The sequence below is a fragment of the Mesoplodon bidens genome (genome assembly GCF_964165515.1).
Source record: "Mesoplodon bidens genome assembly, chromosome: 14".
Taxonomy (NCBI): domain Eukaryota; kingdom Metazoa; phylum Chordata; class Mammalia; order Artiodactyla; family Ziphiidae; genus Mesoplodon; species Mesoplodon bidens.
The window spans coordinates 29021314-29044717 of NC_138170.1; the positions used below are offsets into that span (position 1 = coordinate 29021314).

General features: G+C 44.4%; 1 protein-coding gene across 1 annotated transcript in view; it reads left to right on the forward strand.

Annotated features, from left to right (window-relative positions):
* The window catches only part of PAIP2B (poly(A) binding protein interacting protein 2B), a 54401-nt gene extending 31101 nt beyond the window's left edge, over positions 1 to 23300 (forward strand). Inside the window, exons 2-4 of the mRNA XM_081254956.1 lie at positions 10154 to 10302; positions 13631 to 13807; positions 14786 to 23300. Coding sequence (XP_081111082.1) covers positions 10165 to 10302; positions 13631 to 13807; positions 14786 to 14842 — 372 coding nt within the window. The 5' untranslated portion in view covers positions 10154 to 10164 and the 3' untranslated portion in view covers positions 14843 to 23300. The remainder of the gene's footprint in view (positions 1 to 10153; positions 10303 to 13630; positions 13808 to 14785) is intronic.
* The last annotated feature ends 104 nt before the right edge of the window (positions 23301 to 23404 follow it).

Genomic DNA, 23404 nt, shown 5'->3' on the forward strand with positions numbered 1-23404 from the left:
GGAGCCTTGGAGTCAGTGTGTCAGCCCTAGGCCTCACCCATTCAGAGGCATCCAGACCACTTAACTTTGGGGCAGGACTAAGTGGGGCACCCAGCACCGCTTCTGTTCCTACTTTGGGCCAGATAACCTGCGATCTACCTGACCACAGCAAGGCTGCTGCAGTAGGAGGGGCAGGCACCATCCCAGCATTTGGGAGTGTACCTGATTCCACCTTAAATCCAAATACCTGGGGCCTACCTGGGCTGAATACAGGTGGTATGGTGATGGCAGGGGATAACACCATCCCCATGACTGGAGGCCACTTTCCATCACTGAACCCAGGGCCCATCTGGATGTAGAAAATCTACATTTAAAAGTTCCATCACCAAGGAGAAGAAATCTGTGTCAAGGGACCTGTCAGTTTCCGCCTTCCATCAGAGCACACCACATCTGTTGGAGTTGCAAGTGTGGGTACCACCCGTGGGTTTCAACACACTTCTAGTTCTACCTTATTTTCAAACACAAGGGGCCCACCTGCCCACAATCCAGGTGGTGGTCGTATGGGAGGGAACAACATCATGCCCATGATTGGAGGACCTGGTATTCCCGCTTACAACTGGGGCCCACCTGGCCAATACACAGGTGGTGCGGATGGAGGGAACAACATCTCACGGGTGCTCGGAGGCCCTGTGTCAATAACTGCCATCAGACTTGGAACCCATCTGTGCAGAGAATGGGGTGGGCGATGGGGGACAATACCACACCTGCTGTGACTGGATACACTTCTGGTGCCACATTCATACAAAGCCCCTGGGCCCCCCTCCAGCCAAAACCCAGGTGGTGCCATGGGGGATAGCACCATCCATATTTAGAGAGGAACCTCTACTCTCAGAGCACTGGGGTCCCCAAGTCAGGACTCCCCTCTGACTTAGACGAGCCAGCATTGTGTTTAGAGGCTCCTGGTCAGGGCAGCTGTGCCTGTGCTCATAGGAGTCTGGCAGCCTCATAACCTGCCCAGGGCTTCATAGGAGCCATCAGCTAATTCCTTTCTTCTATGAAGAAACTCAAACAAATGAAGAGCAGATCTTATCCTTCAGACTGTGTGTAACCATGAATGGACTTTGCCTCACTGGAAAGCGGCTCAGCCCCTTTAAGTGAAACTTACCCTCCTCCCTTCCTACAGCAAGCCAGAGGACCACACCTCGGGTGTGCGTGTGTGTGCGTGTGCATGTGCGTGCGCGTGTGCGTGTGTGTGTGTTGAGGGTGAGGAGTATATGAGCCCACTTCAGAACTACACCAGACTTGAGAAGTTCCAGTTAGGAGAATGGAAGGGAGCTGCCTGTATCATCCACTGTGCCATCCCTGGCTGGACTGTTAACTTGGCGGACCCAAGCCGCCTGCCAGTTTTCCCTAGATTTGGAACTGGCAGGATGCCCACTGCTGTTTCCAGATGCTTCGTCTCCCCCTATGCATTTGCCCCAATGGGCCCTTCTCTTTCCCAGCTTTATGTACATATATATATGTCAATAAAAGCTTGTTCATGTTAATCTCCTTCTGTTTATGTGTCTTTACTCACTGACTCAGCTGTAGAGGAAGAACTGACATATGTGAGTGTTGATGTGTGAGCCAGACTTAAGGCCCCCCAATTTTTTGTCCCAGTGACTGGGATGTGGAATTAGGCACATGTTATGGCTGCATGTGCTGACTCCTGAAATCTGTTTTCAGTGTAACGAGTGACAATCAGGAGGAACTAAGGTCCAGAGGAGTGAGAGATGGGGTGACTCACCCTGTCTTCTCTACATGTCTCTCTGTCCCCTCACCACTCAGACCACACTGGAGGCTAGATAATCCCTGATGTGTGATAAGGAACCACACCTTAAGATTTTAGTTTTTGAAAATGTTTAAATGTCTTTCAGGGCATCTTTTTACTCAACTGAGACTTAGGCCAGTCATCTTCATACATTCCCACTCCACCCAGAGAGGATGGATTTGGCATCCAGGTTCATGTGTCTGGAGAAACAAAGGAAGAGTTCATACCTGCTCTGTAATTATTGGAAATTTAAGTTTACCTCAAATGTACCATGCTGCTTAAAATAGCAGAAAAGATCCTCTTTAATAACTGGCTTGGCTCTGAGCTAAACCGCTGAAATATCAAATCACAAGAGTTATAATTGTGTCCAGTTCTGGCTGACCCTAGAGTTCTGCTGGACCTCCACTAGGTTTAATAATGGCAAAATTCCTGAGTCTATGCAGCCTATCTTCCAGTTGGAGGGGAGAACAGAAACCCATGTGCATTATCTGGTAGGTTCGCCAGTAATAAATGCTATGGAGATTAAGCAGTATATGGTGAGTTGAGATTGTGGGCAGAGAGAAGCAAGTCTTTCAATGTAAATGGTAGACAGGATAAGTCTTACTGGGAAGGTGGAATTTGAACAGTCTAGAGGGAGGCAGATGAGTCAGACATCTGAGGGAAAAGCACTCCAGATCATGGGCATAACCTCTGCAAGCCCCAGAGGCAGGATGCCAGTGTCCTCAAGGAAGAGTTAGTAAATAATGTGGCTGGAATAGAGTCAGCAAGTGGGAGGGAGGGAAGGAGGAAAGGAGGACAGGAAAGATGTGTGTTGAATTTGCTGCATCACCATTTATTGATTGTGTGATCACAGTTAATTCAGCCTTCAAGTGTTTCAGTGAACTCAGTGCTTTTGCTGCGGCCTATTTACCTCTCGAGTTTTGGAAGGATAAAATAATGTAGGGAAGTATCCCTTCCTACCTTCCGATGGCCTACACTATCAGTTATTCCTTCTTTCTCCTTTATTTGTAGCCTCTCTGTCTCTACTAGACTCTTTCTGTGAACATTTAAACATGTTCTAGACTGCCGAGTCTTTAAAGTTTCCAGGGATCCCTCACCCCTCCAGTTCCTGTTCATTCCTATTCCTTTCCTTGGCAGCTGGCCTCCTTGAGAGAAAGTATCTAATACTTCCTGTCACTGCAATTCATACCTCATCCATTTGACTTTCTCCCTCATTTCTCTTTATGGACACTGCTTTCATTAAGGTCATCAGAGACCTCCATGGTCCTAAATGCTGCGGACACTCTTCAGCCTTCCTTTTGACCTTGCATCAGCCTTCGACACACCTGCCTTACTGGGTGTGTCAGTCCCCTGTGTAACAGATTACCACACACTGGTGGCTTAAAACAACATAAATTTATTCTCTTGCAGTTCTGGAGGCCAGAAGTCAAAAACCAAGGTGTTGGGAGGGCTGGCCTCTCTCTCTGGAGGCTGTTGGGGAGAATCTGTTCTTTGCCTCTTCAACTTCTGGTGCCTATAGGCATTCCTTGGCTTGTGGCCACATCACTCCAATCTCTGCCTCCCTGGTCACACTGCCACCTTCTCTCTGTCTCAAATCTCCCTCTGCTTTTCTCTTATAAGGACACATCATTGGATTTAGGGCCTACTGGGATAATCCAGAATGATCTACTTATCTCAAGGTCCTTAATTTAGTTGCATCTGCAAAGACCCCTATTCTAAACAATGTAGCCTTCACAGGTTCTAGGGATTAGGGTCTGAACATATCTTTTGGGGAGCTACCATTCAACTCACTACACTGGGGTTCTGTCCTTGATTTCTGTGATGGCACACTCTTCTGGTTTCCTTCTCTGTCTCCTTTTCTATACTATCTCCTCCTATAACTGACTTTTTAAAATGTTCACACTTGTCAGGTCTGGGTCTTGGACCCTCTTCTCATCTCACTTTGCCCTTTTCCCCTAGGCAATATCTTCTAGTCCCATGACTTCTGTTACCATTTATGTAAACAACTAGTCCAAGTTTCTGTATTTAGCCATACCTCACCTACTGATGCATATAAACAACCTACCTATGTCACCATTTGAGTGTTTCAGAGACATTACACGTTTAATGTGTCCAAAATAGAACTCCTCACCCTTTATACCCCGACTCCCCATCACCACCCAAGAAAAATTTGCCCTTCCCACAGAGTTCCTTAGCTCAGTGAGTAACGTTACCACCCACCCAGTTGCTTGTGCCAAAGTTATCCTTGATATGTCCCTCACCCTGTCTCCCCGCATCCGGTTCCTCACCAGAACAACCTGAAATAGTTTGGGGATCTACCTACTCTCTTCTTACTGCCATTAGTTTAGTCCAAGTAGCTACCTCTTTTTTTTTTTTTTTTTTTTTCATCTGGATTAGTGCATTAGCTGCCTTACTGGTCTCCCATTATCCACTCTCAGTCTCTCCAATCCATTTTCCATGTGGCAGCCTGAGTGATCTCAGAATATGAATTGAGGGCTTCCCTGGTGGCGCAGTGGTTGAGAGTCCGCCTGCCGATGCAGGGGACATGGGTTCGTGCCCCGGTCCGGGAGGATCCCACATGCCGCGGAGCGGCTGGGCCCGTGAGCCATGGCCGCTGAGCCTGCGCATCCGGAGCCTGTACTCCACAACGGGAGAGGCCACAACAGTGAGAGGCCCGCGTACCACACACACAAAAAAATATGAATTGAGTCATCACTATGCTACTGAGAACACTCTTTAATGTCTTTCATTGCTTTTAGGATGATATCCAAAATCCTTCATGTAGCCTCTGATGTCCTGCATGATCTGGCCCCATCTGCCTCTGCAACCTCATCTCTCTTCCTTGGCAATTCTCCCCCCTGGTTCTCCTTTGACCTTCCAACTATATACATACCTACCTACTTGTAGTTCCTGAAAGTTCCCTCCTGCCTCTGAGTCTGCACATGCTTTACCCTCTCCTCCCTATTGCTAGCTAACTTAAGTTCTTCAGGTATCAGTCTAAGTGTTGCTCGTTCAGGGAAACCTTTCCTAACCATCCCCCACTCCTGGACTAGATTGGGTCTTCCTGTTGTCTTCTCATATTCCCTTTTACTTCTCCTTTTAATTTAATAGTAATTATTCTTAATTATTTTCTTGTCTCTCTCCTGAGCGAATGTAAATACCACCAGGGAAAGGACTGTGTACCCTGTCAAAGCAGCAGTCAAGCACAGTGCCAAGGGTAGACAGGCACACAGATATTAGTGAGTGAGTGTATCTAATTAACTGAGTTGCTAAGATGTAACTGGGAAAAGACAAAACCTGAATCTAGTGGCAGCATGTCTGAAGTAAAATAAAATGTAAAATTGTTGTCCATAATGTTTAATTTTTATTAACCAGTATTAACCAGACTGAATGAAATTAACAAAACTGTAGGAAACAGAATAGTAGAGACTAGTTTTTATATCAGCTACTCAACTGACTTTTTCCCAGTAATCGAGTCAAAAGTTCCAAGTGTTCTTGACAGTCAGACTGTTATCCTGGGCACGATCTAGGTTTATAGCTTCTGAAAAAATCTCATTTAGGTTAAAAAATATAGTCAGTTTTTGGTGTGAGCATGTTGTATCTGAAATTTGTGGTTTTTCAAAGTGTTGAGCTGATGAAGTATGTGTTCTAGAAATATCCTAGATATATTAAAAGCCCTGACATTCTTTGTGGCTGAGAACCAAGGCCTCTGTTTCAAGCCAAATATCTTAAACACAAACCCTTAACCATGGTAAAGTGCTAAACCAAATGCTTGGCAGGAGCTTAGCACTCCTGTTTTGACTGTGAACAGGGCTACATGCTTTCCCATCTTCAGCCAAATGACAATCGTTATTTTCCATTTTCAGCATGTCCTCCGTGTCTATAAGAGGGAAAGTGAGATAGAGGGGGAAGAAGTTTCAAATAGTTCTTAGATTTCATAATGCAGTATAGACACAGACCAGACACCAACTCCTTTATGTACTGCCGAGGTCTAATTCTTGAAGAACTTCTCAAGTAATGACCTACTTCAGACTGCACATTTGACTTCTTGGTTTTTTTTTGTTTTTTGTTTTTTGTTTTTTGCGGTACGCGGGCCTCTCACTGTTGTGGCCTCTCCCGTTGCGGAGCACAGGCTCCGGACGCGCAGGCTCGGCGGCCATGGCTCATGGGCCCAGCCGCTCCGCGGCATGTGGGATCCTCCCAGACCGGGGCACGAACCCCTGTCCCCTGCATTGGCAGGCGGACTCTCAACCACTGCACCACCAGGGAAGCCCCTGACTTCTTGATAGATAATTGGAAAGATGTGGCAACTGGTGGTCAATGTGACAGAGATAGTTGTCAGTGTTTATTGAATACCTGTGTTAGTTATTTATTATTATATAACAACTTACCCCAAAGATTAGCAGGTTAAAACAACAAACATTTATTATCTCACAGTTCCTGTGGGTCAGGAATCTGGGAACAGCTTAGCTGGGTGCCTCCATCTCCGAGTCTCTCATGAAGTTACAGTCAAGCTGTCAACTGGAATGGCCATCTCATCTGAGGGCTTGACTGGGGGAAGATGAACTTCTAAATTCAATCACATGGTTGTTAATAAGATCGAATTCCTTTTCACATGCGCCTCTCCGTAGTGTAGCTGACAACGTAGCAGCTATTCTGATTTGTGATCTTCTTATGTAACCAAGCATTGCCCCCCATCTCTGGAAGCTTTGTGGGTATTTTCTTTGTCTCCGCTACACTAGAGTTTCACAATGATATGCTTTGGTGTGGGAGGATCAAGTGAAATAATGAACGTAAAAAGTCAAAATAAGATGATTAGAGAAACACTGTGCTGTTGGAGGGCATGCATGATGGACGGTGAGCTGGAGAGGGGCTGGAAACAGAAAGAGAATGTTAACATGCAACTTCGGAAGCAGGAAGGTCAGGGAAGTCACAGGCAATGGTGGTATCTTACCTGGTGTCTTCCTCAAGTTGGAAGGCATTCCCCAAGTGTCTTACCTAGGAGTTACCATTCTCCAGCAAAATCTCCCCATTCCCACCCCACTTCTAAAGTTGAGGGGCACATTAAGCACCAATTCACTGTCACCCAGAAGGCCCACAAACCAGTGTTGTTATTGAAGTAACCCAGCAACCCAGTTTGCTTAACCCCTGAACCAGTACCTTCTTTGGTCTTACTTTAGCACTGTGTGGGTGGTTTTTTAAAAGTGAGGTTGGACAGATTATGTGCCTTAAGTTAACAGCATAGATATGAAAGTACTTTATAAATTGTTAAACGCTGCACAAATTAAGTTGTTGGACTGATGCTATTTAGAGAAACCAAACTTCCCAATTGTGTGGAAAACACGGGTGGAATGGTATAAAATACGAATCAATACTGTATAACCTACTGTGGAGAGAACCACTTTCCTAGTATTAACAGTCTCATATCTCAGTGTTTTCAACTTCTCTAAAGTGTTTGTGTTAAATTGGATAATCCCCATGTTGAGTTTGTGGTAATTTTCCATTCCTTTTCTCATGAAGGTGTATCCTGCAGTTTGTTCTCTGTGCTCTGCCTTGCTCTTGAATTAGCAGGGTTATTCTGTTCTTTCTTCCTCTGTCTTCCCTTTTTCCTTATGGTCATGTGCACTCAGGATTTATTTTTTGGGCAAAGGCAGATGTTTTAGAAAACTGAACTCTGGTTCTCTCTGGGTGATTTCCATAATGTGGGGAGAAATCAGTGTTGGTGGTAAACAACTGGCAAATGAATCTTTGGAAATACTATATACTGAATGTAATCTGCTACCCAGCAAGGTTCAAGACCTTTAAGAGTCTCTTATTTGGGACTTCCCTGGTGGCGCAGTGGTTAAGAATCCACCTGCCAATGCAGGGTACACAGGTTTGATCCCTGGTCTGGGCAGATCCCACATGCTGCAGAGCAACTAAGCCCATGCGCCACAACTACTGAGCCCGCACGCCACAACTACTGAAGCCTGCGTGCCCTAGAGCCCACACGCTGTAACTACTGAGCCCACGCACCACAACTACTGAAGCCCATGCTCTCTAGGGCCTGCGTGCCACAACTACTGAGCCTGCATGCTTCAACTACTGAAGCTGGTGTGCCTAGAGCCCGTGCTCTGCAACAAGAGAAGCCACTGCAATGAGAAGCCCACGCACCGTAAAGAAGAGCAAGCCCCCCTGCGGCAACTAGAGAAAGCCCATGCACGGCAACGAAGACCCAACGCAGTGAAAAAGAAAAAAAAGGTCTTTGACTAGGAATACTTACTTATGCAGTTGCCCTGGCATTTAGAGCAGACTTAATTCTGTCACTGTTATGCTGCAAATGGAGGTGGTGAAAGTCAAGAGCTGGTTTCCTCCCTTTTATAGCCTTATGGAATTATTATTCTGGGGCAGTATTTGGAATAATCATTGATTTCTTTTGTCTCCATCTGAAATATGTTAAACTGATATTTTTCATACTAGGTGCCCTATTTAAACCAACAGTGAATTAAATGGGTTCTGTCTTAAATTGTTTTTGAGCTGTCACTGAGTTGCTTTTCCATCTATTCCTATTACTCCTCACAATTCTACTTTGTCTTTTAAGAAGATGAGATTTTCTAATGTTCATAACAGGTTAGAAAATGCAAAAATTTTAAAGAGGAGTAAGCAATAATTTTTTTAGTGTACCCAGAGCAGAGAAGGGCTTTTTTATGAGTGTTGCCAAGATAGAAATGAGTGAGGAAATAATTTGTTAGAACTTAAAAATGCCCCAGGGATGGTTGGGAGGGAATTGAGTTGAGACTGGAAGGAGACAGGCTAGAAAGGGAAAGTTGCCGAAACACAGTAGATATGGAGTTCCTAATACTGAGGTAGGTTACAAAATATAGAAACCTACATCTTGTGTTTCAGGAGTTTATAATTGGAAAGAGAAAAATTAAACATATGAAACAGAGCAATTAAGTAGTATTAACACCATGCTCATTACATACAAGAGCTTAGGGGAGGTGGTATAGAGTGAGTAAAGACTGCAGTGATTTTTAAAGAATCATTAAGATTTAAATAAAGTACAGAAAAAAGATATATTTCAGATGATAGCGAACACATCAAAATGGATTTGAAAGCCAAAGTAAACAATTTTTTAAAATATGTACGTATTTGAAGAGCCATAGACAGACACTCACACAAACTGCAGACAAAAATTAAAGCCAGTAAAAACTGCCACCAAAAAATTAAGCGAAAAATAATTTTTATTTATAAATCTGTTTATGAAAAATAAAAATTATGACAAATGTAATAAAAATTCTTACAAAAGGTAAGGAAATGATATATATACCCTGAGAGAAAAATGGGTGAAGTACTTTAGCAGAAAAATTACAATATAAGAAATATAAATGGCTAGTAAGCTTATCTCAAAATACTTAGCCTCAGTAAAAATCAAAGAAATGTAAATGTAAACAATAACTTGCAAGTTTTCTTGTATGAAATTGGCAATGGTTTAAAAAATAATAATACTCACGAGTGCAGAGAAACAGGCATTTACCTAATACCAGCGGGAATTTAAATTCTTATGGCAGCATGACAATAGATCAAGAGCCTTAAAAAAAACAAACATTCTTTCCTATACAGCAGTTCTATTTCTAGGAGTTATCCTAAGGAAATCATTAGAACAAATGAACACAAGAAGTTCATCCAACCTTTATAATACAGAAATGCAGGATATACACCAAATGACAGTGTGGCTGTATTAACATAGAAATGAGAAAAAGCAAATGATGGTGCATCATGTTGTTACTGTATGAATGGATCCTTGGAGAATGGTTGTGTGTATATGTACACACGTAGGGGAAGTCAAGAAGCTTATATCCACCACATTGTTAATCATTTTTAACTCTGGATGGTTAGACGACTGGTGAGCTTAACTTTTCTCCTTTTTGCTTTTCAATACAATTAACATGTATTATTTTTGAAATATGTTTTAAAGAAAAACACATCTTAAGAGTCAGAATAAGGGGCAATTGTTTACAGTGTTTATTAAGAATGCATTTTCTCTACCTAGTTAAATGTTAATAAGGAAGCTGTGTGATCTTGGTTACATTCTAGAACCTACAGAAATTTGGCTTGAAAAAATACTCCCCACCCCTAGCCCCCAACCCACTTGCCTAGAAAGGCTAACTGAGCCTAGATGTTTTTTTTTCTTTTAACTCTTAAAGCATCATACATCTGTATAGTTGGTAAGAGGATATGGCTAGTTTTGTAACAGTTATAGACTAGCAGTTTCTATTCATCTATAGTTAATAACTTTGATCTAGAACTTCAAAAGCATCTGGAAGAATCTTTTCATTTCCTTGATCCTTGTATCATTTTATCCTTTCTTTTGCTCCTGTTTAGGTTCTGTCATAATGAATGGATCCAGTGTGGCAAATACTTCACCCAATATAAAATCCAAAGAGGACCAGGGGTTAAATGGGCATGATGAGAAGGAAAACCCATTTGCAGAGTACATGTGGATGGAGAATGAAGAGGATTTCAACAGACAGGTAAAGAAGTGAAAGGCTAATGAGATGTGTAATTCAACAGCTATAGTATTTTACCGTCAGTCTGTTACAAGAGAAATGGGTTCACTGGCTTTAGAACAACTTGAAAATATGTAAAAGCCTGGTGTGGGCTGACCAAGAAGCAACCTCAGCTGCTGAGACCAGGTTGAAGATACCTTGGTGGATGATACTGAAATTTTTCTACAATGCTAATTAAAAGAGGATCGAGGGCCTCCCTGGTGGCGCAGTGGTTGAGAGTCCGCCTGCCGATGCAGGGGATACGGGTTCGTGCCCCGGTCTGGGAGGATCCCATATGCCGCGGAGCGGCTGGGCCCGTGAGCCATGGCCGCTGGGCCTGCGCATCCGGAGCCTGTGCTCCGCAACGGGAGAGGCCACAACAGTGAGAGGCCCGCATACCGCAAAAAAAAGAAAAAAAAAAAAAAAAAAAAAGAGGATCGAATACCATGGTGTTCTGGTGTAGACTTCTGGGAAACAGCAGCTGTGTGCAGACAGGCCAGCTTGGCATGCCCCACATAGGAACTCAGAGACTGGCAGAATGCAAGTCTGAGATAGAGAGTGTATTAGGTGGGGGAAGGCTAGACTGCTTCCACAAAGATCCAGCAATAATTCATTGTCTTATATCTCTGTGGCGTTAACAGCCCAAGGTAAGCATTCCAGGTAGACAGGTGACTCTGCAACTACACGGTGCCCTCCATGATGTTGCTCTGCCACGCCCAGGGCATTTTATCAGATGCAGGATCACTGGAAGTCAAGCCACAAGGAAAGGCCGAGAGCCAAATGTCAAGGCAAAGATCTCTTTTTAACCAAGTGATGCCAAAATGCTCACATCCCTTCTGGGGACATTACATGATTAATAGCTACATGGCCATATCCAGCATGAGAGACAGGAAATGTGATTTTAACTGAACAGCCTGGTGCTTTGGGGAGAAGGAAACAAGTTTAGGGGGGCAGCCAGGAGTTACCACCCCATGTGGCCCATTGTGGCATGATCTGTGTGAATAGTACATAGACCGTGCTTCCTGTCACACCCCTGGGCCCAGGTGACAATTTTCGTGGGTTATGCCTGTGAATAAGGGTAGATTTAATACCAGGGAGCATGTTGTTATGCTCTTGGGAAGAGGAAGGGCACATCTTGAGCAGTCATGTTAAATCTTGTAGCTTGGAAATATTTTCTAGTTGTTATTTTAAGTACTTGATATTTAAAAAAGAAAAGTGTGGCTAGGGGCTTCCCTGGTGGCTCAGTGGTTGAGAGTCCGCCTGCCGATGCAGGGGACACGGGTTCGTGCCCCGGTCCAGGAGGATCCCACATGCCGTGGAGCTGCTGGGCCCGTGAGCCATGGCCGCTGAGCCTGCGCGTCTGGAGCCTGTGCTCCGCAACGAGAGAGGCCACAACAGTGAGAGGCCCGCGTACCGCAAAAAAAAAAAAAAGTGTGGCTAATTGTAATGTTGAAATAGTATGTTTAAGTCTTGCTACCAGTGACTTTTCCTTTGAATTCATGAGGTTAACTATATTGGCTGGCTTGGGTGATTATTTTTGCTTGACCAGCCCTCTGGTGGTGGCTCAAGTGAACTGTGAATCTGTCACCAGGCTTCCTGCAGGAAAGTGATGGCCAAACAAGAAGGGGGAAGCCTGTTAAAATCACACTTAATCTCCAGAGTGAAGCATACTCTTTATTAAGAGTTAACAGTGTCTGCAAAAAAGTGTAAAATATCCTAGCTATATATTACTTTAGATTAAGACAGTCTTTAAGAAACATGCAGTTGGGGACTTCCCTGGTGGCACAGTGGTTACTAATCCGCCTGCCAGTGCAGGGGACACAGGTTTGAGCCCCGGTCTGGGAAGATCCCTCACGCTACAGAGCAACTAAGCCCGTGTGCCACAACTACTGAACCTGCGCTCTAGAGCCCGTGAGCCACAACTACTGAGCCCCCATGCCACAACTTCTGAAGCCAGCGTACCTAGAGTCCATGCTCCACAACAAGAGCTACCACAATGAGAAGCCTGCACTTCACAATGAAGAGTAGCCCCGCTCACCTCAACTAGAGAAAGCCCGCGTGCAACAACGAAGACCCAACTCAGCCAAAACCAAAAAATATATAAATTAATTAATTAATTTTAAAAAAGGAATATGCAGTTGTGTAAATACGCATATTATTTCTTCTTGTTTTGAAAGTATACTACATTGATGACATCATTTTCTATTGGTATGCAAAAAAGTGTTCTTTATATCTTTCTAAGGTTATGAAAGTATTTTTTCTCATGTAGGGGCCTCAATACCAGAAAAGTGGGCCAGAAACTGGGAGTTAGTTTTGATTTAATCTCCACTATCCAGGTAGTGTTCTAGTTACATAGTTCCTGTACCCTTTTCATATCTGAGAGATGGGAAATTTAAGAAGAATCGCTTCTCAACAAGACTGAGAAAAGAATTTCAAGCTTTCAAATGATTTTCTGTAAGTGCCATATGAGTGGAAAATATCTGTATCACATATTAGAAGATCTGTGAATACCTGGAATTTCTGCTATTTTGACTATTTCCTCAGTCTTATTTTTGATGGAAGTTGGTTGAAAAATTAAAAATTATATTTTCTCTAGCCTGTCATTAGAAGCATCATAATTCTTAGTAGATCTCATACAAGATCATTCTTTTTTTTAAAATTAATTAATTAATTAATATTTATTTTTGGCTGCGTTGGGTCTTCGTTGCTGTGTGCGGGCTTTCTCTAGTTGTGGCGAGCGGGGGCTACTCTTCGTTGCAGTGTGCTGGCTTCTCATTGCGGTGGCTTCTCTTGTTGCGGAGCACGGGCTCTAGAGTACGCAGGCTTCAGTAATGGCGGCCCACAGGCTTAGTAGTTGTGGCGCACGGGCTTAGTTGCTCCGTGGCATGTGGGATCTTCCCGGACCAGGGCTCGAACCCGTGACCCCTGAATTGGCAGGTGGATTCTTAACCACTGTGCCACCAGGGAAGTCCACAAGATCATTTTTTGTGTGTGTGTGCTGTACGCGGGCCTCTCACTGCTGTGGCCTCTCCCGTTGCGGACCACAGGCTCCGGACGCGCAGGCTCAGCGGCCATGGCTCACGGGCCCAGCAGCTCCGCGGCATGTGGGATCCTCCTGGACCGGGGCACGAACCCGTGTCCCCTGCATCGGCAGGCGGACTCTCAACCACTGCGCCACTAGGGAAGCCCCCCCACCACGAGATCATTCTTAACTGCAGAGTAACAACCTCTGAAAGAAAGAGGTAGAGAAAAAACTGGAAGGTGTGAGTCCCACTGGGACAGTACGTCTGAGCTCTTCCCCTTTGCTTGCTAGGTGGAAGAGGAGCTACAGGAGCAAGAATTCTTGGACCGCTGCTTCCAGGAGATGCTGGATGAGGAAGACCAGGACTGGTTTATTCCATCGCGAGACCTGCCTCAGGCCATGGGACAGTTGCAACAACAGTTAAATGGACTGTCAGTCAGTGATGGTCATGATTCTGAAGATATTTTGGTAAGAGCATATGTAGTTCCACATGTGACATAGTGAAAAGAATGTAGGATTTAGAGTCACAGACTCTCTTTTTGGCCCTACAACCTTGGGCAAGCTCTGGAGCCCTCTGAACCGCTGATTCTTCACTCATCACCTGGGCATTAATAAGGGGGTGCATTGCAGATGCACTGCACCTCTTCACGCACTGTGCAAACGTGATGGTTGCAGCATCACCAACTTTCATTTCCTCCCACGTGGGCTTTTCAAAGCAGAACTGGGGCTAAGGGTAAAAATTTGAACGTGGAAGAGGTTTGGTTTCAAATTATCATTTGCTGCTGTCCTTTTCTTTTGCTATCCCTCAAATCTGTATTTATAGTTTTGAATGATGCTGTTATAAAAATTGCCTGTTCACTTTGGAAGGAATATACTCTTAAGGGACCCTCTTCCACTTATAATTAGAAGCCCAGATACATTAATTCCTTGCATTTCATGTTGACCTAATGTCAGAATTCTGTAAGTGATATTGTTCTCACACAACTCCCTTTCTGAATGATTGTGCCCTGCAGTTTGATGAGGTTTTAGATATTCACAGGAGAGTAGATAACCAGAGAGTACAGAAAGACGAAAAAAAAAAAAAATAGGGATTGTGGTAACCACACTAGTTTGATGGAGTACTCTGATTTTCATCAAGTTAAGGTACTAATAAATTGAAAAATTATTTTTGGAGTCACATTTAAATGAAATTTAAATGAAAGCATCATGAGGGGAACAGGAGTCTAAAGCAGGAAGGAGAAAATGAGGTTAGCAGGGCTTAGTACATCAGAACATTGAGAACAGCCCAGCAAGGAACAACCCAACAACAGCTTGAGTTGCAAGGAATTCTATTTTTTCTCTCCTTGAGGCTGAGAGGAAGGTACTGGTAATAACGGAAGCAAGGAGAAAATACGTTTTAAAGTGCGGCTCGCCTTGGGATTTATTATCTCTTGGTTCTTATTTCAGAGCAAAAGTAACCTGAACCCGGATGCCAAGGAATTTATTCCAGGAGTGAAGTACTGAGCTGACAGAAAGCTTTGAGGAGAACTTGTACGTCCCCACATCTGGGGACAGCGCTGCACAAAAAGGCGGAGCTGAAGAAGGGGGGCGGGACGGGCAAGGGGTGCACAGCGGGGAAAGGGGACAGTGGTTTAATTCGACACTGTGATTGGAGTAACTGTTGTGCTCAGTCTTTCTCTACAAGCCTCTGAGCATTTCTCTTTTGTTCTACTGACTTTCATTTGGAGCAATTTCTTATTATTATTAGCTTTTTGATTTAGGGAAATTGCAATTCCCGCCCCCCCCCAGCTTTGTCAGGAATGTTCTGCTGTATGTGTTTAAACAAAATAAGCTGACCAAGAAAATCTGCGTGTTTAAGAATGCCCTTCCCGCTCTGCTGTATACTTACCAAGGGCAATGAACACCCGGAGCACTACTTACTCAGTCTGTTAAGCTGGATGGGAAGAGGGACGAGTGGAAGAAGCAGGTGTTGTAAACCAGGATGCACAGCTCCGTGATCCCTGGGAGTTTCCTGTGATGAGCTGGGATTACCAGTGGCCTGCTGAGCCCATGTCTCCCTGCCTGAACCCCATTCAAGAAAACACAGGCTTAAAGTACTGGAAACCAATAGAAGCAACTTTCATCAACCATCTGGTTGATGAAAGTTGTAAAGCAGAAGGAGAGGACTGGGATGGTGATTGTCACCTGAGTCGTTCAGTTACTGTTGGCCTACTCTTAAGCCTCTGTTTACAGCTACCATCAGACTCAAAATTTACAAGGTAAAAGAGCACTAGAGTGGATTTGCCATTTCGTCTCATGGTGTCTGGTCCCCTGTCTCCCCTCCACCCCAAACCTACTCTGTTTTTGAGAAAAGATATTGTTACCAAAGGTGTATGAGAGGCATGCGGTGCTGGCCATCAGCGTCAGCCTGGAGAAGTCATCCTTGAATCCTCTTAGTTATGTCTTAAATTTATTTTGACAGTTTTTTTCCAGCCGCATGAGGACTTGGTCCACCTGGTACCTAACTTTCCTTAGAAAGGTTTGTGCACTTTCACAAGTCAATGTGTTTTTCAGGACACTAGCAAGAAGCTCCGTTCACAATTTGGATGCTTCTTCCCACCTTACAGAATTATGCAGAAGAACTCCAAGAAAGCCTAGGAGAGCGAGTCCCGTTTGACCCTGTGACTGTGTGACCCACCAGGACAGTTGCGGCAGTTATAAAATTTTGCTGTTCCCACATACCCAGGTTTTTGAGTTTTCTAGGTTGGACTTTCTGGGTATGTTCCTTTCCTGCCCACAAGTCACAGGGGTTTTTGCTGTCGTTGTTGATACTCATAAGGAACTAAACTTGGCCCAGGAGCTGCCTTTGTGTGCTAGAGAAGTCGGTGGGAGAGTCAGGTCTAAAAGAGAGCATGTCCAGTCCTGGCCGTTCTCCCAGGACGGGCAAGGACTTGCAGGGGCCTGAGGAGGACAGTGGCTTCTGTATGACTGCCACTGTCTTGTGTGATAGGCCTGTCAGGAAAAGATCATGTAACTTGAAATAAAGTCTGTGTAAATTCAGTATGTGGATGTGGGACAGAGGTTGGAAGGAACGGACTAGGGTTTGGAAAATTTAAGAATTTCTCCTTTTTCTTATGAGGTCCCTTGTTGACTTTTTGAACAGCCGCAGGTTTATGTCAGATTGAAAATATGGACCCACATCTTTTCCTTGTTTGAGTTTCTAAGATGGCATCATTTGAAAAATGCCCTTCCTTGTTAGGTCCCATGTCAGAGGAGAGTAGTTTAGGGAGCTCGTATTGTCAGATACGCTCATGAATTCCCAAAGTCTCTACCTCGAGAGAATGGAACTCTTAACTCGTTTTCAGGGAGGGCTACGAATAAAGAAATGTCTCGATTCCAGCTTCAGCTTTCAGCTGGAATTGTTGCCTCTAATAAGGAGAGGACCTAGGAAGTGCGGAAACAGAGGTCTCTTTCTTCCAGGGCCGCTTTTCCTCCTTCAATCTGCATTAACTTGTCCAAGCTCAGAATCCTGAAGGCTGCTGGAAATGTGTTGGGATTGCAGAAAGAGCCATTGTCTAGACCGTGGTGTCTCCATCACAGAGAGCACCATGGATTCTTGTGTGGCTCCTGGTCTGGGAAGTCCTACAGGGATCCAGATTGAGGCGTTTCTTCATCCTGAAGCAGGCTTGCCCTTCTGACACCAGGATAGGCTAAGGTATTAGGTGTAGTTCAAAGGGCTTGTTTTCCCATCTGCTGTGGGGTTTTCATCTAGGATGTCAGCGTGGTTGCACAAGGCATATTTGGTCAGGACTAAGAAAGCTTCCTTCCAGCCAAGCAGTGGAACCTGAGGGCTGGCCATTCCAGCCCCACTCAGACACAGTGCGCTGACTCAAGATCAGGAAGCAGCTAGCAGTGTGACCCCCTTCGTAGTGTGTAGGTTTGTGCTTCCAGCGGTTCCTCTTGCAGCGTGACCTTTTTCTCCATCTGTTCTATGTGGTGAGAGGTGGCAGCACAATTGTCACCCAGACCACAGGCCCAGCTGTAGTCAGAGTTCGCCAGCTCCGCAACAGGAAGTGCGTGTGGGTCTTACTGGATCTTCACTGGGGAGAGGCTGGGAACCTCCATCTCGGACCTTTCCTCATAGGAGAGGTTCTGGGTGCGAGCCAAACTAGACACCTTTGCCTGTTAAGGATGAGGCTGGTATTATAAGTGATGATTTTGATATTGAATTGAAGCCACTACTCTAAGTTTTTTTAATTGGCAGCTAGAAGTTTAAGTATAGAAACAGAATATGTATTTTCAACAATTGCCAATTCTGGCTGGTCCCAGTGTTAGTTTATTAGTGACTGATTTTGTGATTATTGGACTCTCAAACTCCAAAATGAAAATGATTTTCTCTCTTGCTCTTCAAGGGGTAAAAAACACAAGAAATGCCTTTTATTTTCTCCTGCCCTTTGATCTGCAGCAGCAAACTTGATACATACAGCCTAGGCCTGAGCACCTGCACCTTTGGGTCTTTGGAGCAGTTTCTGACGGCAGCAGTTGACTTTTGGGGATTACATAAGGTCAAACCCAAAAAAGATGGCAAGGAAAAGGCTGGACCTTTGCAGCACCTTTAGTTTCCAAAGTCAAAAAACAGCTGGGGTCCCTTTAATTAGGGTTACAATGCTAATTATAACTTTAAAATGTTTTTAGAGGTAATCAGCATTTTTCAAATTGTGTATTGCTATAATGTCAAAGTTCTGTCTTGATTTTGAAGATGCTGGGAAGTAAGGAGGTGAGTCAAACGCTCTGACTTCAGAGTAGAAATTAATATACATCGGGAAAGTTGTGTGAAGAGGTAGCCAAAGGAAACAGCTTGACTGAATCTTCTTGCATTGGTGCTGCTGCAAAGCCCACGTATAAACATCAGGAGCCCAGGAATCTACACTCCTGAGATGGGAGGGGCAAGTGTTCTTCAGTAAGGGTCCTGGCATCACGGGTTAGTAATGTTGCTTGGTTAGGTTATGTTGATGTATAGGTTCAGGCAGAGACCTGACAAATTTGACCAAGATTTGGAGACGTGCACCTGTTGGGAAAGACTGTGTATTCCTAGCCACTCTCCTCCGGGATGAATGTAGACCTCATTAGTTTGGGAAGTTGTTGGAGAGAACAGGAGGGTTGACTGGGATCTGGTGAGCATCAGGAACCTTGGTCTCCTCCCACCTCTGCCCACGGTTACCCATGTGGATCGTTTCCCCTCTCAGGTCATTAGCTCTCCTGGCCCCTGTGTAGTTCGCAGAGTACTTTTCTGCAGCCAGTGCTCCGCTGCCTTGTGAATTGCTTCACAGTTTTGTAAGTTTTTTTTTTTCCCTTTGTTTTTAATCTTCTGCCTTTATTTCTCCCATCTTGAATCTGCAATTAGTGCCAAAGGACAGGGGAATAGGAGGCTGACCCAAGGAAACACTCAAGTTTCCTGCTTGTTACTTGGCCTCTGCCCTCCCTGCCCAGCCCCCCACTGCTGTCTCCAGTCGAGATTTTAGGAGGGGTCATACAGATAGGACAGCTGAGTACACTGATCTCTGTGGGGCGTTAGCCAAGTGATTCACCACCCTACCCCGGGGGGACAGAAGAGAACTCTACAAACGGACAGATGCACCATCTTTATTTTAAAAGAAAAGCCCCTTTAGATTTTGTTACTAGGAGTCTCATTTGTGAGGTCTGCTGAGTTTTCTTCCCCAATCCTCCCTTCTTACTGGCTACGTTTTAATATTATAAATAGTGAGGAAACATTCTAGGCTACGTACTATAAAAGACTACAATGTTTTCACTCTGTAACTCAACACTAATTGATAATCCTGTCCTGTTGACTGTGAGCCTTCAGAAATGTTTAATGCTTGACGGGTGGTTTGCGAGACAGGGACTTTTTTAAAAAACAACTTTATTGAGGCATATTTTACATAACATAAAATTCACCCATTTCAAGTGTACAATTCAGTGATTTTAGTAACTTTTCTGAGTGGCACAGCCATACAGTTCTCAGTTTTAGAACATTTCCATCCCCCTCAATAAGATCCTTCATGCCTATTTACATGATAATACCTGTTCGTAGCTCTAGGGAATCACTAATCTTTCTGTTGCTATAAATTTGCCTTTTCTGGACATCATCTCAATGAAATCACACAAAATGTGGTCTCTTGTATCTGGCTTTTTTCATTTACATATATTTTCGAGGTTCACCCATGACAACTTGTGTTAGTAGTTTGTTCCTTTTTTATTGCTAAATAATATTCCATCGATGGATATATGTTTCATCAGCAGGGGGTCGTTTAAACTTGGATTTCAACCTCCTGTGGTCTAAATGGAGCCCTGGGAACATAGGGCTCCTGGCGGGGCTGCTGCGCATGTCAAAGGGACTGCCTATCAGAACCAGCTTCCTCATCAGAAGCTCCGCGGGGAGCCTGACCTGCTGCAGAAACTTTTATAATTTTGCAACTTCCTTTTTACATGAAACTTCTGTGCTGTCTACACATCGGGCTTCTGAAGCATCTGATAATTAGCTCAATAACTTAATGAGCATGTGTTTGAGTGGACAAGAAAGTGAAACCATCAGTACTGTGTTGAATATTTTTTCCTCCCCGACAAAATGGAGGAATCTCTGAACTTGCTCAATAGCGTCGTCTCCATTACAAAGCGGAACATGTGTTAAAGATCGTGCTGCCTTTGTTAGACCGATTTGGAAGGAAAGAGGCCAGCCAGCCGAGGCGGTCAGGAGGAGAAAGGGAGTGGACTTTGCGGTACATCCCAGCGGGTCTGTGCACGGCCCACGCATCTGCTGTTGTGGACGGTGAAGCACCGAGCGTGCCAGGGCAGCTAAGCACCTCCAGCAGGCCCAGGCCTGGACTTTGGACCTTTATCCCTATTTCTCAAGTGTTTTAAAAGCTGTTTTTGTTCCTTTTTTCCCCTAAATACACATCACATTGTAGTTATTAATACTTTGGGGGAGGGGCAGGGCTTTAAAATTGAAGAAAATACTTTTCATAAAAATATCAAAAATGGAAAAAAAGTTACTTTTTAAAAAATTTGCTATACAAACCAAATGGCAGCTGTTGAAAATCTCATTACAATGAGAATAAATTGCATTTGCTGGCAGTGGTACCTTTTTTCCTACAGTTGGGTCATTATATCATATTACAAGGGGGGCGTATGCGTGGTGCACGTTTGATTTTGTCTCGGTATGGATCACAGTTTTAGTGGCATAATTTTCCATTCTAAATGGTGTTACAAAGTAGTACAAGTATTGTGTTGGAAGTCACAGACCTGAGTGAATCCCACCTCCACCACTTTGTGCCTTTGGCCTGAACCTGTTTATTCGTAAAGGTGTGACACCTTCCTCCCGGGGGGCTATTGTGAAAATTAGACCTAATTTAATTTCAAAATACTGCCTGGCATATGATAGGCACTTAATACATGGTAGTGATAGTGGCAGTAATGTGTGTGGCTTTGAACAGAGGCGGTAACAGGAAATCCTTGGGTTTGAAGGGCAATTGGATAGCTGATATTTTCCTGTTCCTGGGGAAAACTGACTCATCTAGAAAACAAGTAAAGGGCTTCTGTAACTGCCTTTCAACTACTGAACCAGTTTGAGAACCTGCTAGGTACCAAGCATCGTCCTAGGTACCAGGGCTGCTGGAGTTAACGAGCAGACATCATCCTTGCTCTTGTGGAGGTTAGTTTGGTAACTCTTACTCGGTTTACACCTAGCTTGAATCTCCCAATGATTCTCTGAGGGGCTTTATTTTATGGTAAAGAGATCATGGGACCAGACCATAGCCAATGGGTTTTGTTTAGAGTGCTGTCTTTTCTTTGCCTCCTTCCTACAATCAGGTTTAAAAGAATCTGAGCTGACTTGCCTAGTTACAGCTTTTTGAAATAGTTATGTCTATACAGGGCCTAACTGTTCACAGCCTTACAGACGTGAATGGTGTATTCATTCATTTAAAATTTTCATTAAACTAAGTACATTAAAGAGAAGTGCAGATGTTGTAAACAGTATAGTCCATAAATTTTTACCAACTTTCTGTTGGTATAGGATGTAACGGTATACTCATTTTTAATCCTTACATTAAAAATCCTTAGAGCACTCATCACAGCTAGAAGACATTCAGTGAACATTTGCTGAATGGATGGCGCAGGCGAGGCCATGCTGTCCACGAGACCACACAGGTAGATTAGGCAGTGCCGGCCTTTTCAAGTCCAGTTCTTGTTCCCAGCTCTCTTGTTTGGCTGTTATAAGCTCAGATGAGATGAATACATACATATTCAATGCCTTGGCGGTGCGGAATTCCATTATTTGCTCCTGATATTTTATTAGTGAAGGAGATTATAAGTTTAAAATTAAAGGGGGAGAATCTCATCAAAAATCACTTATGACCTTCTGCACTGCCACCTCTGTGTAACTAACTGGAGAATAAGCTACCCCATCCCATCTCCTTTGACCAAAGGAAAAAGGAACACAAAGTGACCTTGTGCAGTTGAACAGTGCCTTCATTTTTTCAACTAATATTTAGTGAATACTTATGAGCTGGCAACTAGAAAGTCTTGCTGTGCTCTAAGCCCTCCACTGTCCATCTGGAATAGTAGAGCCTGGACAATGGTAAGGAAGTGATGGCTGTACCCTGAGGAACATAAATATCTTTTTAAACTCTTCACCAGTAGTTTTAGATTATAAATCCGAAATACTGTTTGATCCTGGTCCTGAGATCATGTGAAAAGACTTCTCCAAAGTTCACCACTCATCAGTAAGCGTTATTAGGACTGTGAGATGGAGCAAAGGCACGCTGCTGTGTCTCTGACTCCTTGCAAGCTTTATTAGATGATGATGTACTGGTGACTTGCGGAGAGCTGACCCCAGTGGTCTGGGCCATACCTAGATGTGAAGAGGGCTGGCTGTCCCTTCAGAAGGGACTTGTCTTGAGTTCTTATTGTTGTGTTGAGCTAGAGTTGATGGGACAAGAGCCGCTACCATTGTGTTCTAGACAGTGAAATAAGTGTCATCTGACTTGGGAAACAAGTATTCAAGACCCCGTTGAGAGGCTAATCAGAGCTCCAGAATTCGTGGGTAGAGCTCCCTCAAGCGCAGATCCCGGACCTCTGCAGCAGAAATTACCCAAGGTATTTGGTAGAAATGAAAATTCCCCATCTCACCTCATCCTTGAGCTAATGAATCAGACACCTTATGGAAGGGGGAAAAAATAGAAACCTGAGTTTAAAACAAGCTCGTGAATAACTGATGCACAGTTTGAGAAATGACGTTTAGGACGTGATCCATGCCTCTTACAGCTTGCACTCCAGACACCTGGAGAGGCAGCCACTGTGGATCAAGACTCTGGCTTCAGTCTTCGCCAAGCAGCACGGGCAGAACAGGAAGCTCTGGGCTTGTCTTGGCCAATCAAACTGCAGTATCCAGAGGACAGGAAATCATGTCTGCTCCCCTCTGAGGTTCATCATTCCCGCTGCCACACAACAGTGTCATCCTGTAACCAGAGCCAGGCCAGCAGTCCCCAGGAACAGGCAGGCCACCTCGTTGTGTCTAGTTGGCCTTCTTGGATCTCAGCCATCCTCACAACTTCTTAAGAACTCATTCATGCAGAAAAACTGCAAAGTGTGCTGTTTACCTGTAAGTACCAAATCCAGTGAGGTAAAAATTCTCCCAGATTAGAATTGGTCCCTGTCCCCTAAATCCTACTGGGACTATCAAGAGAGGGTGTGAAATAGCTAAGGTTATTATTGCTGGTGATGTTTTCCATGGACAACACTTAGTTCCACTAAAAATGGTCAGGCAGCCATCTTGACCCTTACCTTTGACGAGAAAACTGAGATCACAGGTGAACGGGCAGCCACGTGGCGTAAGGATCTAACGTGGTGGGCAGGGGCGGCACACAGGTTATCTGCCTAACCGTGTGGCGAGCAGACTGCAGACCACAGGCCAAGCATCTGGGGGTGGGGCTTTAAACCCTGGGCTAAAACCATCTCTGAGCCCTCTGGGATACCTGCTGGCAGGTGAGCTGAGGATGTACACAGCAAACGTGCTTGATAACACAATCC